Source organism: Ambystoma mexicanum, chromosome 5q (genome assembly GCF_040938575.1).
Source record: "Ambystoma mexicanum isolate Mex_15411 chromosome 5q, UKY_AmexF1_1, whole genome shotgun sequence".
NCBI classification, from domain to species: Eukaryota; Metazoa; Chordata; class Amphibia; order Caudata; family Ambystomatidae; genus Ambystoma; species Ambystoma mexicanum.
The window spans coordinates 1,184,565,732-1,184,580,457 of NC_090933.1; the positions used below are offsets into that span (position 1 = coordinate 1,184,565,732).

Here is a 14,726-nt window from a genome sequence, read left to right on the forward strand (position 1 = left end):
ACTTACAGAAGTTTGTATTTTATTTTGCAAAACACACCGTCTCCTTAGAGCGTCCTTCTTTTGAGGGGTGCTTTTACAGTGTAATACAGCCTGGTGATCCAACAGGATTCATGTATCCTGTCAGTTAGCACACTGTATTAAGCTGCACAAGTGGTAGACCTAATCCAGACATCCCGGACGAGCCCCCACTCTGTTAAGTGACTTCAATTCAGCACTCCAACTAAGTCAATGCCTAGTCTGGGATGCCCAAGGGAAGCCCTTATTTATATATTTTTATGACAAGTTCATAGATCTGGATGATAAACCCTTGTATAACGCCCCTCTCCTTGAATCCCCCTGACCTCACTGAGCCATGAAGTAGGTTTGTTTTGCAAATTAAAAGATTTATTTGAAAATTAAACAATATATATATATATATATATATATATATATATATATATATATATATATATATACATATATATATATCACACTTTTATGAATAAATTAATATTTGATAGCACACTTATGAATATAATGAAGATCAACAATGGTAATGTTACAATTGCACACTCTTTTCAATCAGTGAAGAGTTAGTATAGAAAGATAAGGTAGCCGAGAATACTTTTATGGTTTCAAGGAAAAGCAATGATGGAAATAATGCAGCACAGAAATAAACTGATATGGTTTCAACAAGAGATAATATGATCACTTTTTCCCTTTGTGGCAATTCACTCCCCCCCTATGCAATATAAAGAGATGGAAAAAAGAGCACACAGTTTTCAGGAAAGCAAACAAAATGCAATACAAATTCCAGTTCCACCCCTAGCAAGCCTAGTGCAACCGGTATGCTTTTAAACAGTCAAAAATGCTTTTAAATGTGATTTGCAATGAAGTGAAAAATATGCTAAAAATGATTTTAATTCCCTATAGGATATTCAGGGTAGGTGATAGCTACTTAAGTTTGGTTCAGGTCAACACTAGCAATTATTCAGGAATGATTATCAGATTGAAAACGAATTTCAGCAGTTGCAAGCAAAAGACAGCTATTTTTGATAGGTGGAGAACTTGAGTCAAATTGCAATTCGTAACACTTTTTCCGAGTGCGTCCATTGTGATTACGGAAAAACTATAATGAATAGAAAGTTGGTTTTGGGCTTGTTGGAAAGCTTAGGTTCTTAGCTTTAAAATGACGCTTCTAGGACGTGAGGTTCAAAAGATACGGATGATTTAGGGGAGGTAGATTCTCAGAAATAAAGTAAGATTCAAATGACAAATGACACTTTCACAGGTTTAAAATCACAGAATGGACACACAATTTCTATGCAGTTCTAAATAGGTTGAAATGGATGGGATGAGATTATTTTAGACTAAGAGATTGGTTCTGCACAGTTCTGGCAAAGGTTTTTGGCACTGCACAACGGTCTGGTCTAGTCTGGTCTGCGGTTCTGGATACAGCTCTGCTTTCTGGGTCTGGTTCTGGTTCTAGCCAGAATCAAATAGCTCGCCTGGCTGTTGAATAGTTTGGTTAGGTGGCTGGATTCTGAGGCCTGCTGAGAAGGATTCAGCTTTTGGTTCAGGCCTCTCTGCTTCAAGTTCTGGAGTCTATCTGGAGTCTATGGACCTTCTGGATATTGTCTGGTATGGCAAAGTGCTGCGCAAGAAAGTTCAAAGAGCAGTCCCTACCTGGGTCTCAGTGGCTCTTTTTATGTTTTTTGAAAATGGGTGGGAGGGCTAACTTTCTATGCCCAACCCTCTGAGGATCCTGATAGGCTAGAGGATTCTCTGTCCTTTAACTGGATAACTGAGTTGTGAGTCACAGTGATGCTACCCTTTTACAATCTATTGAAGAAACGCCTCTTTGCTTTTACTTAGAACCCAATTTTTCATAATCAAACATGTTTCCCAGATACAGAAGTGGTTCATAATACATGTACATATCACAGATGAATTTATGACAGTTCTCTGTTCAAGCCCCATGTTCCTGCAAACTTGGTTCAGAAACGACAACATTTTGCACTTTTAGAGGGTTTTGCCCTGGTCGGTTCAGCATCAAATCTTCCCCGCAGGTACACCCCCTCTCTGGGCACATCACAATACATTTTCAATTTTCTGAGATAACCACAGTGTCTGTAATATTAATAATCGCGGGGTTTAGTCTCAGAACATCACACAGATTTGAGCTTAGTCTCAAATTGTAGGCACATTTTTCATATTAAGAATCTCCAAATGGTACTTTTCTGTCAGCTTGATACAATATTTTATAAGCAATTGAATAAAATATATATTTGCTGGGCTCTCTGAATCCACAATGGTTTGTCTCCACCCCTAGCTGGCTGAGTCAAATGTCACATGGCCTGTCTCTCCCAAAGCAGTTGTTCTTGACAGTTCACACCCAAAATCAGCATACCCCATTCAGCTCAAGGCATCCTTTGTCTGTTTTTTCCTGCTAGCAGGGCATCATTCCAGGGTGACACTCTCCATTTGATTAACAGAAACTTATGAATTCCTTCCTTCTGGTGTGGAGTTCTGAGATGTGACAGCTTCCCATGGACAGAGACCTCTTGAACTTTTAATTAAATCAGACTGCCTTCTGGTATAGGGCCTGGGAACAGTAGGTGTGAAGAATTCTCATTGACCAGCAAGGCTTTGAAGTCCCAGCTGACTCAGGTTCCTTTTCAGCTCCTGAAATACAGGTCTCCTGTCAGAGTTTAGATCGCTAGCGCCGGTCAGTGTCAAAGACCGGTACTGCACCCATTTTTTTGGCAGCTGTCTTGAATGAATGCATTTCAAAAAGGGGATTTTACATGATGGCATATGATCCTTGCTAACATTGTATCGATGTAGATTCTGCAGTAGAGTACTGTAGAACACCCAACCAGAAGTTGGATTTTTGTTTGGTGGTTTTGTGCCCATGATTTTAGCAATTTTTGACATCAATTAAAACGGATTTTGAACAGCACCATATTCCTTTGCACTGATTTTACTCTGTATGCAGCCAAAGGATAGGGTCTGGCAGTGGTCTCCTGTATTAACTATCTTGTAATTTTTGAAATATGCATTTTTAGCTTGCATTCAGAGAAACAAAGGTGATTTCAAAGCGCTTTTTGAGCTAACAGGCACTGCTGTTTTTCCTTTGGCACCACGTTTCACTCATGGTGCTTCTGGCCCATCATGCATGCACTGGTGGGTGGCAGGTCAGGCCACCATTTTGGTGTGCGCAAAACTGCACGGTTTTCCTGTATTCTGGCGCAAATGTGGGCTTTTTGGCCATCTTGGATTTTCTAAGCCCACAGCATCAAATGTTTCAGCATAATAACTCGAACATGGGTCAATATACCTGACAGTGTAAGACACAATGAATGGTCAAATACTTTCCCTAACAGTTAAAGAAAAAGAGTACGGTATCACAATGTCAATGGTTCTTTAGAAGAAAGAGATTACGTGCCTATATCAGTCACATAATTAACAAACAGCAATTTTAGAAAATGATGAAATAGCTGTCTCTAGAGGAAGAACACCCTGTCCATTGCAGGAGTGCCTGGCCCTAGGTGGTGAATGGTGCAACGCCTAACAGGGATAGCCAAAGAGAACTGTCTCTCAAATCTACCAATTGTTAGAAAATACAAATGCAATTAAAATTATTTAAGGCTACAGAAAGAGCACATCCAATCATCTGTTTTTCCTCAGCAGGAATGGCTAGTATATTCTGTCGAAGCGGCTCGACATGCTGGCACAACAACTTGTAACCTGAGGATTTCTATTTGTAATTTATTCACCCTTAGGTTTATGGTTTTCCAAGTACGATTGGTGTGTTCAACATGTCAATACATTTAAGAATACCCATCTGCATGTGAACCTTTAAAAGGCTCCCTGAATCTGAGTGTTTGCTATAGTTTATGTTTCTTGTATCCCTTTCAATGTTGGGGATATCAGAAAGGTCACGTGAGCTCTCATGACCCAAAAGGTCGACCATATTCGATGGCATGCTCAATTAGGCCATCTTCTTCCAGGCCATGATTGTAATTGATAATTATTCTAGTTCCAGTGTGCTTCCACGTTAGGCGGGCACCTCCATCCCCTGTGACACTGTAACATTCAGTGTGAGTTCAGGGGCAGCGTAGAAGTCAGTCGATGAATTTCGTGGTCGCCACCTGTCTGTGTTGCTAGTGTGCACGATCCAAAGGACTGCTGTGTGGACCACTGTATGCTCGGAGCGATAGATCCAACCAGGAAGGCTGGCAATACATTTGTTGTTCCTTTGAATTTAGCATTGAAGCGCTATTACATCTGTGAATACGGTAGTGTTTTGACGTCATGCAGTGTGTTTGTACATTTGCACAGTGCCTCCCTCCCCAGGTCCATGTAATTCCTAATTTTTGAGTTGTGATGAGGTCTTTTGCATAATCCGTCCCCTTTTCTTTCTTTATGCTGGCCCTTCCCTCGTGCTAATATGGCCCTCATGCTTTGCACTCAAACATGACACAAAGTGGGAGGGGCCAGTTCAAAGTCTGATCTGTGAATCAGCAAATGTTGTTTTGCACTGCGCAAAGTGCACTTTTTAGATGCAAAGCCACTCTGTGCCACACAAAATCTTTTGTACATTTGGTCCCTGAGTGTCTCCCTGATATTCAACAGTGGTGAAATCTCAGACACATACATACCCTGGTAACAATGTGTGGTTCTGAGATGCAGAAACATCCTGGAATGCAATTCAGTCAGAACATATACCAATAAAAGGCTTGAGCTATTACCCATGGGAAGCGATAAATCGCCCTCAGACTGTGCTATTTGCCTTTAAAGTTGCAGTGTGTAATTTCCTCCCATGTAGAAACGCACACAACTGAGCCCAAATCATTCGTATACTTTTAATAAAACACTGAATAATATACAAGAAGACTGGCTTTTATATCAGAACGCTTTCTGTGTGAAAAATATGCCACATCCAATATAAATTCTGTTTTTCAGAGAATGACTGGACCTTTACGCCTGATTCATGGAACTGTTAGTCTGATGCAAAGTGACTTTGGACTGCCAATAAACACTGATTCACAGAGCAGTGCAAAGTATATTTTTGAAGTGCTAATTGACTTTGCACTGGGGCATAAGTGGTGCAAAGTCACTCTGCACTGCACAAATGCACTTTACACCACTCTGTGAATCATGGTGTTTGTTGATAGTGCAATGTCACTTTACACCATGCTTAAAGTTCCATGAATCGGGCCCTTAACCTTTTCTTACATGGAACTATACAATGGGCCTCGTTATGAGTGTGCTGGTCCGGAAACAACGGTGCTGGTAAGCTTACCGGCACCGTTGTTTCCGGACTGGTACACTACGGGTTTGCCTGCTGGAGCCGCTGTGCCCGACAGGGCTGACCTGACGGCCATATCCCCCACAGTAGGCAAAGTCGTCACAGAAGCACCTGCATCGTTAACAATTTGTGACGCGATTTCTCCAGTTTCAGATTTTTTTATAGTGAGAAGTTTTTTGGATGTTTCCAGTCAGCTCAACTGCTTGTTACAAAGTGAGGTCCTAAGCCAATAACCTCTCTTGAACCCTGGCACCGTTAGTGCATCGCACCAGTTGGTCAGTAATCAAGGAATTTGTCAGAACACCAAACTCCTAAGTGTGGCTCTAGGCCACATATCTTTCAACAGGTTCCATAGGCTCCTAAATTCTCTGAAAAAAACCTGTGTCTCTCAAAGGTTATAATTATTTTTGGTTCAAAATGCTCCAGAAGTTTTTGAATTGCAATCCCAATGTTATCCAAATGCATGAATCCAGGAAGCCCATCATAAGCGCTGCAACCTTCTGGACACAGACTATGGAGCAAAACTGGCTGGCGAGAATGTGTCTCCTCCCATGGTCACCAGGTAGGTCTCAAGCTTCCTACACCACCTCTCCCATCTGATGGCCGGCATGATTGGTTCGGCAAGGAAGGGGGCAGGGCATAATTGCTGATGTAGCCATGAAGCACGCAAAATCAGGCTGCCTCACCATAACAGACCATACCACAACAGAACCGTGCCTCCAGGGAAATCACTAATTAATGTCTGCTAACGCGTCCTCAACTGCTTCAGAGCTGTAAACTGAACATAAAAAAAAACAAAAAATAAGTGCACAAATCCTTTTAACTGTCTTCTTCGATGCAAGGCCAAACACAGCAAAATCCCTGTTTCAACATTGCTGTATGAAGCGGGTTGGCACACAACTGGCTTAGGCAACGCTGAGTCTGTTCAGGGAACCGAGCGGAGCGCATACAGCGTTGCCGGTCACCATGGCAACCCCACTTGGTATGTGAGCATCCTCACGTTCCAACATCCTTTACTCTAATGCGTGTCAGCAGGAGCTCGAGCCTGAGAGCCCGGCTGTGCGGATTCCCTTGTCTCCAGTGAAAGGAACACACCATGGGAAGCAACAGGTAAGCCCTTTAATGGCAACTTGCAGAGTGCAGCAGGCTCCCTTTGACATCAAAGGTAAACTGTTAACGCTATGATTCAAGCAACGCTGCTCCAGAGCTCTCATGCATGGTCCTGGAGCACAACAAAAGGTTTTCTTGTAGCCTACTTGCAAAATATTTCACATCCATTTCTGCTGCTTTAAAAAACAAAGTATGTGACAGCATGCATCTTAACTGAATACACATTGTTCACTTAAATTGTTATCTCATTAGCTTATCCCAGGCCTATAAAAAGCATGTCCAGAACCCTTATAAAAGATACAGGGCCTCATTACGACCTGGGTGGTAAGGGATTACCGGTACCGGTAAGGGCACTGGTGCCGGTAATCCCTTACCGCCCAATTCCGAGGTCCCTTTGCGGGTCCTCCCTAAACAGCTGGTTTTACTAGCCGTTAAGGAAAGGACCCGCAAAGGGACCTTGGAGGTAATTACGGTACCGCAATTTGCGGTACCGTAATTACCGCCTTCCCCATTTCCATTGAGCCCTATGGGGGCAAAAATGGGAATGGGGAAGGGCCAATGGTGAATGGGGAATTACCGCCCCGCCAACCTTGGAATGGGGCGGTAATTCCGCCATTCACCATGGCAGAATCGGTAAAATACCGGCGGCAACCATGGCGCAACTAGCGCCATGGTTACCGCACGGGTTGTAATGAGGCCCACAGACTGCATCTTAATAAAACACTTCTTTTTGGCTCAGCAGTGAGAAAATACAAGTGAGTGTCTGCCAGGAAAAGTCAGGAAACTTTGATTGTGCCATGTGCATATTAATGCAGACCTTCTACTTGAGTTTTGCTAGCCTAGCTAGCAGGTGTCAGGCCTGCTTTAACCCTTTTACTAAGGTTAGTTGCTTATGGTGGTACCCCTTCCCCATTTTCGCCTATTTCAACCAAGACCCGGTATCTACATAACTGCAACGTTCTGAATGACTCAGTGCTTGATTGTGAGAATACCACCTATTAATCGGTGGTTCTTAACTGTGGTGCATACACATGTGGTTAACAGAACCCAGTATACTTTCATCTAAAAATGAGTTGTACGTTTGAATTTTCAACTATTAACTTTCATTTGCAACATTACCTGCTTTCATGTATGATTACTTGATTTGACTGTTTTGCCATTTTAAAGTGCTCTTTTGGTAATGCTCTTTATCATTGCATTTATCACATGTATATCTGTGATATTTAAAGTGAGAAATCAGGGCAATATGGTTCAGTATAATTGACTCCATGTTCTTCCCACATATTCACTGGAGCATTCAGGACAATGGGCTTCATTATGAGCTCCATGGCTACCCCCTTACCGCATTCCGGGTCCGTGTTCCCAGAATAGGGACTTACCGGTTCATTCTGACCTTGGAGGACCCGGTAAGTCCCCATTCTGGGAACCATTCCCCATTCCCATTTGAGCCCCCATAGGGCTCAATGAGAATAGGGATGGAGCTAATAACGGTACCGCAAATTGAGGTACTGTTATTAGCTCTGAAGTCTCTTAGCGGGTCCCTCCCCTAACGCCTGGTAAAACCAGGCGTTAGGGGAGGGACCCGCTAAGGGACCTCATAGTAGGGCAGTAAGGGATTACCGGCACCGGTGCCCTTACCGGTGACGGTAATCCCGTACCGCCTACCGTGTAATGAGTCCCAATGGGCCTCATTACACGGTAGGCGGTATCATTGGTGCTATTAGCACCTTGGCTACCCCTTACCGTCTTCTGGGTCCGGGTTGGCGGTATGGGGACTTACCGGGACATTCCGACCCTTGGGGACCCGGTAAGTCCCCATGTCAAATACCATTCCCCATTCCCATTTGAGCCCCCATAGGGCTCAATGGGAATGGGGAAAGAGATACTAACGGTACTGCAATTTGCGGTACCATTATTTGCTCTGAAGTCCCTCAGTGGGTCCCTTCCTTAACGTGTGGTCTGACCACACTTTAAGGACGGGACTCGCTGAGGGACCTCGTAGTAGGGCGGAAGAGGATTACCGGTACTGGTGCCCTTACCGGTGCTGGTAATCCCTTACCGCCATCCGTGTAATGAGGCCCAATATGTTTCAATTATAATCATCATGCAAGTTACATGTATGTATTGCTATGCTATTTTGCCTGAGATCCTCCCTCAAGAAACACAATATGGACGTTTGATTAAACAATAGGTACCTTGTCTACCCTTTAAAATGTGTAATGTAAGATTCAAAATGTTTTATGTCATCTGATGCAGATTGTTAGAATTGTTTTCTGGGGTCGCCATGTCCGAGATCACTGTGATGCCACCCCAACCCTCCCCACTGAACTGTACTCTTTAACACATTTTTTCTGCTTATCGTTTTTTTTCCTACACGGATTACTTTATTTCAGAACAACTTGGATTTTTCGGTTATGAATTGAATTTAAATTCAGCGCATTTTGGAAATATTGCTTTGGGACTAACAGAATAATCTGTGAAAATGAGCTTTTATTACTTTTCTCATTGTTTATATTGTTTCTATCTCTTCACCCTATTAATGCGTTAATGTGCAAAATGACTGGAAGATAAAATAAACACATCACATGACCTTTATTCCATAGAACAATTGAAACATTAGTGTAACTTAGATTTATACATCATAGAGAAAACAGAGAGTTGGAACATGTTCATAGAAATGCACTGCTCATCCTGCAAAAAGTCATGCGCGGCTGCATAATATACAAATATGTTCCTCTACAAACCTACCGAAGAAACCACTGCAATCTGTATAGAGATAAATGGGCCCTCATTACAACACTGGCGCTAAACCATGGCGCTATTAGCACCATGGTTGGTGCTGGTGTTGTAACGAGTCCGCCATGGTGAAATGGGGAAATACCGCCCCATTCCAAGGTTGGCGGGCGGTATTTCCCCATTTCACCATGGCCCTTCCCCATTCCTATTTTCGCCCCATAGGGCTCAATGGGACTGAGGAAGGCGCTAAGTATGGTACCGCAAATTGTGGTACCGTAATTAGCACCGAAGTCCCTTTGCGGCACCCTACTTTAACAGCTGGTAAAAGCAGCCGTTAATGTCGGGTCCCGCAAAGGGACCTCGTAATCAGGCGTTAAGGGTTTAACGGCACTGACACCTTTTACGGCGCCGTTAAACCCTTAACGCCAGGGTCGTAATGACCTCTATGGCATTTTATGACAATGGGGGTCATTCCGACTCTGGCAGTAGGGGGTTAACGGCACCAGTAAGGATGCCGTTGCCGTTAACCCCCTACCGCCCTATTACGAGGTCCCTTAGAGGGTCCCACCAGGACCGGCTGGTTTTACCAGCCTGTTTTAGCGGGACCCGTTAAGGGACCATGGAGCTCATAACGGGCCCGTATCTCCTTCCCCATTCCCATTGGTCCCTATGGGGCCTCAAATGGGAATGGGGAATGGTTTTCTGAATGGGGATTTACCGGGTCCTCCAAGGTTGCAATGACCCGGTAAGTCCCCATTCAGTGAACCCGGACACGGGTTTGGAGGCAGCCATTGTGCTATTTGCACCATGGCTACCTCCAAACTCGTAATGACCCCCAATGTTTTGATGGCAAATACACAAATGTTTGCAAACACTACTGGGATTGTTTAATTAAAACACGTTTCGATTTCATGCAGGCGACCGTTAACGTTAGCATGTACGTGCTGTTGGGTCTTCTGCATGCTCTTTTCAACACTCACAAAGTGAATGGAAACATGAAGGGAAAATCATGGTGACACATAAACCTTTCCTTTTTATATGCGACTTGTAAGAAGTGTAATTCGGTTGGCAAATTATGCTTTGGAGGCGCTGTTTTATAATTGTACCAACCGTTCCAGGTGCAAACGTGAGGCATATTTTGTTGCCATCCATTCATTTTACTCCTGCATGAAAATGTAACGCAGCTATTAAACCAGATGCTCTCTGAAGGGTTCCATGTAATAATGTCACCACAAAAATATCGCCATACAAAAATATCGCCGAAAAATGGTCGTTTTTTGTGGCAACATTATTATTTTATTTTTTTGCCCCTATCGCCACATATATGGTCACCCAAATAATATCGTCAAGACATTTTCCCGGCGATATTATTTATGGCGACCATATATGTGGCGATATTAATACCAGGAAGAGGAAATCAAAACGGAGGTGCAAAGTCCACTTAGCTGCACACCTATGCGTTGGAAGAGCACGGAAATGGGGCAGAGATTTACATGGAGGCATAATTATGCCTCACGTTTATGCCTTCATTTAATAATGAAAATCATCGCTTGTGTGTTGTGTTTTTTTTTTCTTCTGATGCATGAAAAATTAGTCTGAAGAAGTACATGTGATTTTGGGGTCACTGGCTTTTCTAATGGGACAGCGGGATCTCGGCCATAAAAAACAAAAAAACTAAGATAACCCATTGATTAAGAGTCTATTATTTCAGTCCTGAAATATTTTAATACAATTCACTCATAGTGTTGCTACAAATATAAGCCAATGGGGGTCATCCCAACTTTGCTGGTTGGAATTAACGTGCCGGTAACTACAAGTTTGCCGATGGGGTGGCCTGATTTACCTCCAGCCAAGAGCTGGAGATAACTCAGGCACACCACTGGCATAAAATAGCCGCTGTTACCAGCACCGGTTTTACTGGTGCAGGTAATACTGTCAATTCACCCATGAATTCCTATGGGACTCCATGGAATGGGGGTTCATTTACCTGGTACTCAGAATCTGCCAGTAATTCCGGCACAGTGAGTTCCGGTAACGGTACTACCGTCTGGTGGTATCCCGCTGGATTTACCGGTGGGATACCACCATACTCAGATTGAGAGCCAATGTGTTGTTTTTTCTGGGCCTCAAAGTTAATCTTAACACATATCCTTACTACTGCCTATAATTCTTACTATTGTTAGGCCGAAAGCCTACTATGTGCTGAGCTGTCTCACTACTGCTCAGACACATCTGTACTTGTCTGCGGTTATTTCAGATGTCATGAAGTAATAATGAATAATATAACATGTCTTTATTGTATTTGATTAATACATTTAGGAACAGGTAAAGCAGGATGCCTTACATTAGATAATACACGCATTGTTTATGAACTCTTCATCTGTGCTGAGTTCAAATGCATCCGATCTGTAGGTAACACACATTTAACACTTCATAATAGCACACGACACTCTCCCCAAATATAACCAAGAGGTTTAACCTTTTTTCTATGGCAAATAACAGGTGGATAAGCAATAACCTACCTACTTCCTTACTAGATTATTGAAGGAGAAGTATTGGGGAGACACAAGCATTTGCAGTGTTGGAGAAAGGACGCCACTGTTCCCGAGCTGCACCACCAGTCCCTTGGGGCCATCTTTGTTGTCCCCAGTGGAAAAATATGCATTCACATGCTCACTTCATAGAGTACCACATTCAAAAAAGTGAGCACTCCCAATAAAGCTTTGTTCATAAAAACTGAGTACGTTCGGTGGAATGTCCAAAGATGAGGGATCACAAGAAATCCCCTTTTCAATCTTGGGGCTCTTAGTCCAGGCCCCTGAGCCTTGTGAAAAGGAAGTATAACTGTTAAAAATCTAATGTCATTTATGGGTGAGTGGGTGACCATTTTATCCCCCAATTACTGGAAGTTATTTGCACTTCTCCAGAGACTTTCTACCCTGTATTCTATCCTGATTGCAGGCCTTAGGAAATATACCATCCCTTAGTAAGAATTTGCTTCTTGAACTGAGTCTTTTGAATGATCTACCAGTCTATAGGATCTCATTATCACCAACATTATATTTCACTATCGAATCAGTAACTTCTATATCCAGTTTCTATGCAAACTTATACATAACTAATTGGACCTTATATGCCAGGGCATTTACATGCAGGTGCATACAGTCGCTATTAATGTACTCTGAAAGAAACCTTACATATGTCACCAACCTTTTTGTTTCTACGATGCGCAGTTTTGTAAGGTCGTCCATACTTCAGAACATTGTAGTAATTTGGAACAAAGTTTCATCTTCTAAGCATTTAGGACCACAAAGGACCACCACTAAGGGCTGTGTCCTCTGTCAGGTCCAGAGAAGAATGGGAAGTGTCCCAGGTGCAATCTGCTGCACTGCCCATTATGCAGGCCAACTCGACCAGGCCACAACAGGTAAGCTCTGCTGGGCCTACTAATATGATTATATCATGAAATACCCCTGTTAAGATGGCCAACACCACCCTTCTTGTAAATCTATAGCCCATGTGCTCCTTTATCCTGCGTAAGGCTGTAGTGGATTGGTTGCCAGTCTGGGAATATCAACAGCATGCTGGGAGTCGGCAGGCGAAGCCTGCCCCCAACAAAGGACCACCACTAATAGCTGTGTCCCCTGTCAGGCCGTGTCTAGCCAATGCCAGAATGCCAACACATCTGTTGCCCTCCTGCCACTTGTCCGATCCATCCTTCACCACCTCAAAGAATACTTTCTGAAACCATTACACCCTCTGTTATTCACGCTGCTCCTACAACACTAACTCAAGGTAAAAAAAAAAAAACGAGCACCTTGGAGAGTAACGTGTTACACTGCTGTCTCACACAATATGTCTCACTGTTATGCTACGTCACATTTTGCTTATGATTCTGCACTGCATCACCTGCCTCTGCCTCGCAGCTTCAGCAAAGTCTTATCTCAGAGAAATACGCTCCTACCCACCCCCTTGCCCTACCCATGCCTTCCCTGTTTCTGCCACCTGTGTTCCCTTGACGGTTTGTGGACCCACGCATGGGCGGCCTAGAAGCCTTCAGTTCATCCCCACTTCTGCCTCCTGCGCTCCCATCACGGTCTGTGCACCCACACATGGGCGGCCTAGAAGCCTTCAGTTCATCCCCACTTCTGCCTCCTGCGCTCCCATCACGGTCTGTGGACCCACACATGGGCGGCCTAGAAGCCTTCAGTTCATCCCCACTTCTGCCTCCTGCGCTCCCGTCACAGTCTGTGCACCCACACATGGGCGGCCTAGAAGCCTTCAGTTCATCCCCACTTCTGCCTCCTGCGCTCCCGTCACGGTCTGTGGACCCACACATGGGCGGCCTAGAAGCCTTCAGTTCATCCCCACTTCTGCCTCCTGCGCTCCCATCACGGTCTGTGGACCCACACATGGGTGGCCTAGAAGCCTTCAGTTCATCCCCACTTCTGCCTCCTGCGCTCCCATCACGGTCTGTGCACCCACACATGGGCGGCCTAGAAGCCTTCAGTTCATCCCCACTTCTGCCTCCTGCACTCCCATTACGGTCTGTGGACCCACACATGGGCGGCCTAGAAGCCTTCAGTTCATCCCCACTTCTGCCTCCTGCGCTCCCATCACGGTCTGTGCACCCACAAATGGGCAGCCTAGAAGCCTTCAGTTCATCCCCACTTCTGCCTCCTGCGCTCCCGTCACGGTCTGTGGACCCACACATGGGCGGCCTAGAAGCCTTCAGTTCATCCTCACTTCTGCCTCCTGCGCTCCCATCACGGTCTGCGGACCCACAGATGGGCAGCCTAGAAGCCTTCAGTTCATCCCCACTTCTGCCTCCTGCGCTCCCATCACGGTCTGCGGACCCACACATGGGCAGCCTAGAAGCCTTCAGTTCATCCCCACATCTGCCTCCTGCGCTCCCATCACGGTCTGCGGACCCACACATGGGCAGCCTAGAAGCCTTCAGTTCATCCCCACTTCTGCCTCCTGCGCTCCCATCACGGTCTGTGGACCCACGCATGGCCAGCATAGAAGCCTTCAATTCATTCCCGTTTCCACTGACTGCGGTCCCATCATGATATGTGTACCCATGCATGGCCAGCCTGGAACCTTCAGCTCTTCCCAACATACAAGCGTCCCTACTGGCTCCTTTGACCACCTCCTACACTTAGACAAGTCCCAGTAAACTGCAGCCCACTGCTACCCAAGCTGCCTTTCCAGCCCTATACTCTGCACACAACTACAGTTGCCCACCCCTTTACCTTATATGAAGCCTCTTGAACTAAAGCCATTGTCCATCTCCAACACCTGCCCCAGTAGTCTATCGCCCCCTCATATGTGCATGACTGCCCAAAGAAACAGTGTTCTTATTCCCATAGGCCATCGCCTACAAGTTTCCGTCCTCCCACCTCCTGTCAACAATGCAAGCTCTATCTGTACACTTTCATTCTTGTCCTCCAAAGGTAAGATTACTTTTGTGAATACTGCATATTATAGGGGACTGTCCACCACCATCATCTGCCCCATAAGTGGCATTGAAGCTCTTCCTCTTCTCTCACCCATCACCTTCTCTCCAACTTGTCACACTTGTGCC

General features: G+C 44.7%; 1 protein-coding gene across 1 annotated transcript in view; it reads right to left on the reverse strand.

The window, feature by feature from the left end:
• The window catches only part of LOC138498369 (secreted protein C-like), a 94,788-nt gene extending 80,560 nt beyond the window's left edge, over window positions 1-14,228 (reverse strand). Inside the window, exon 1 of the mRNA XM_069622151.1 lies at window positions 13,121-14,228. Within this exon, the coding sequence (XP_069478252.1) occupies window positions 13,121-14,228 (1,108 nt within the window). The remainder of the gene's footprint in view (window positions 1-13,120) is intronic.
• Window positions 14,229-14,726: the final 498 nt, after the last annotated feature.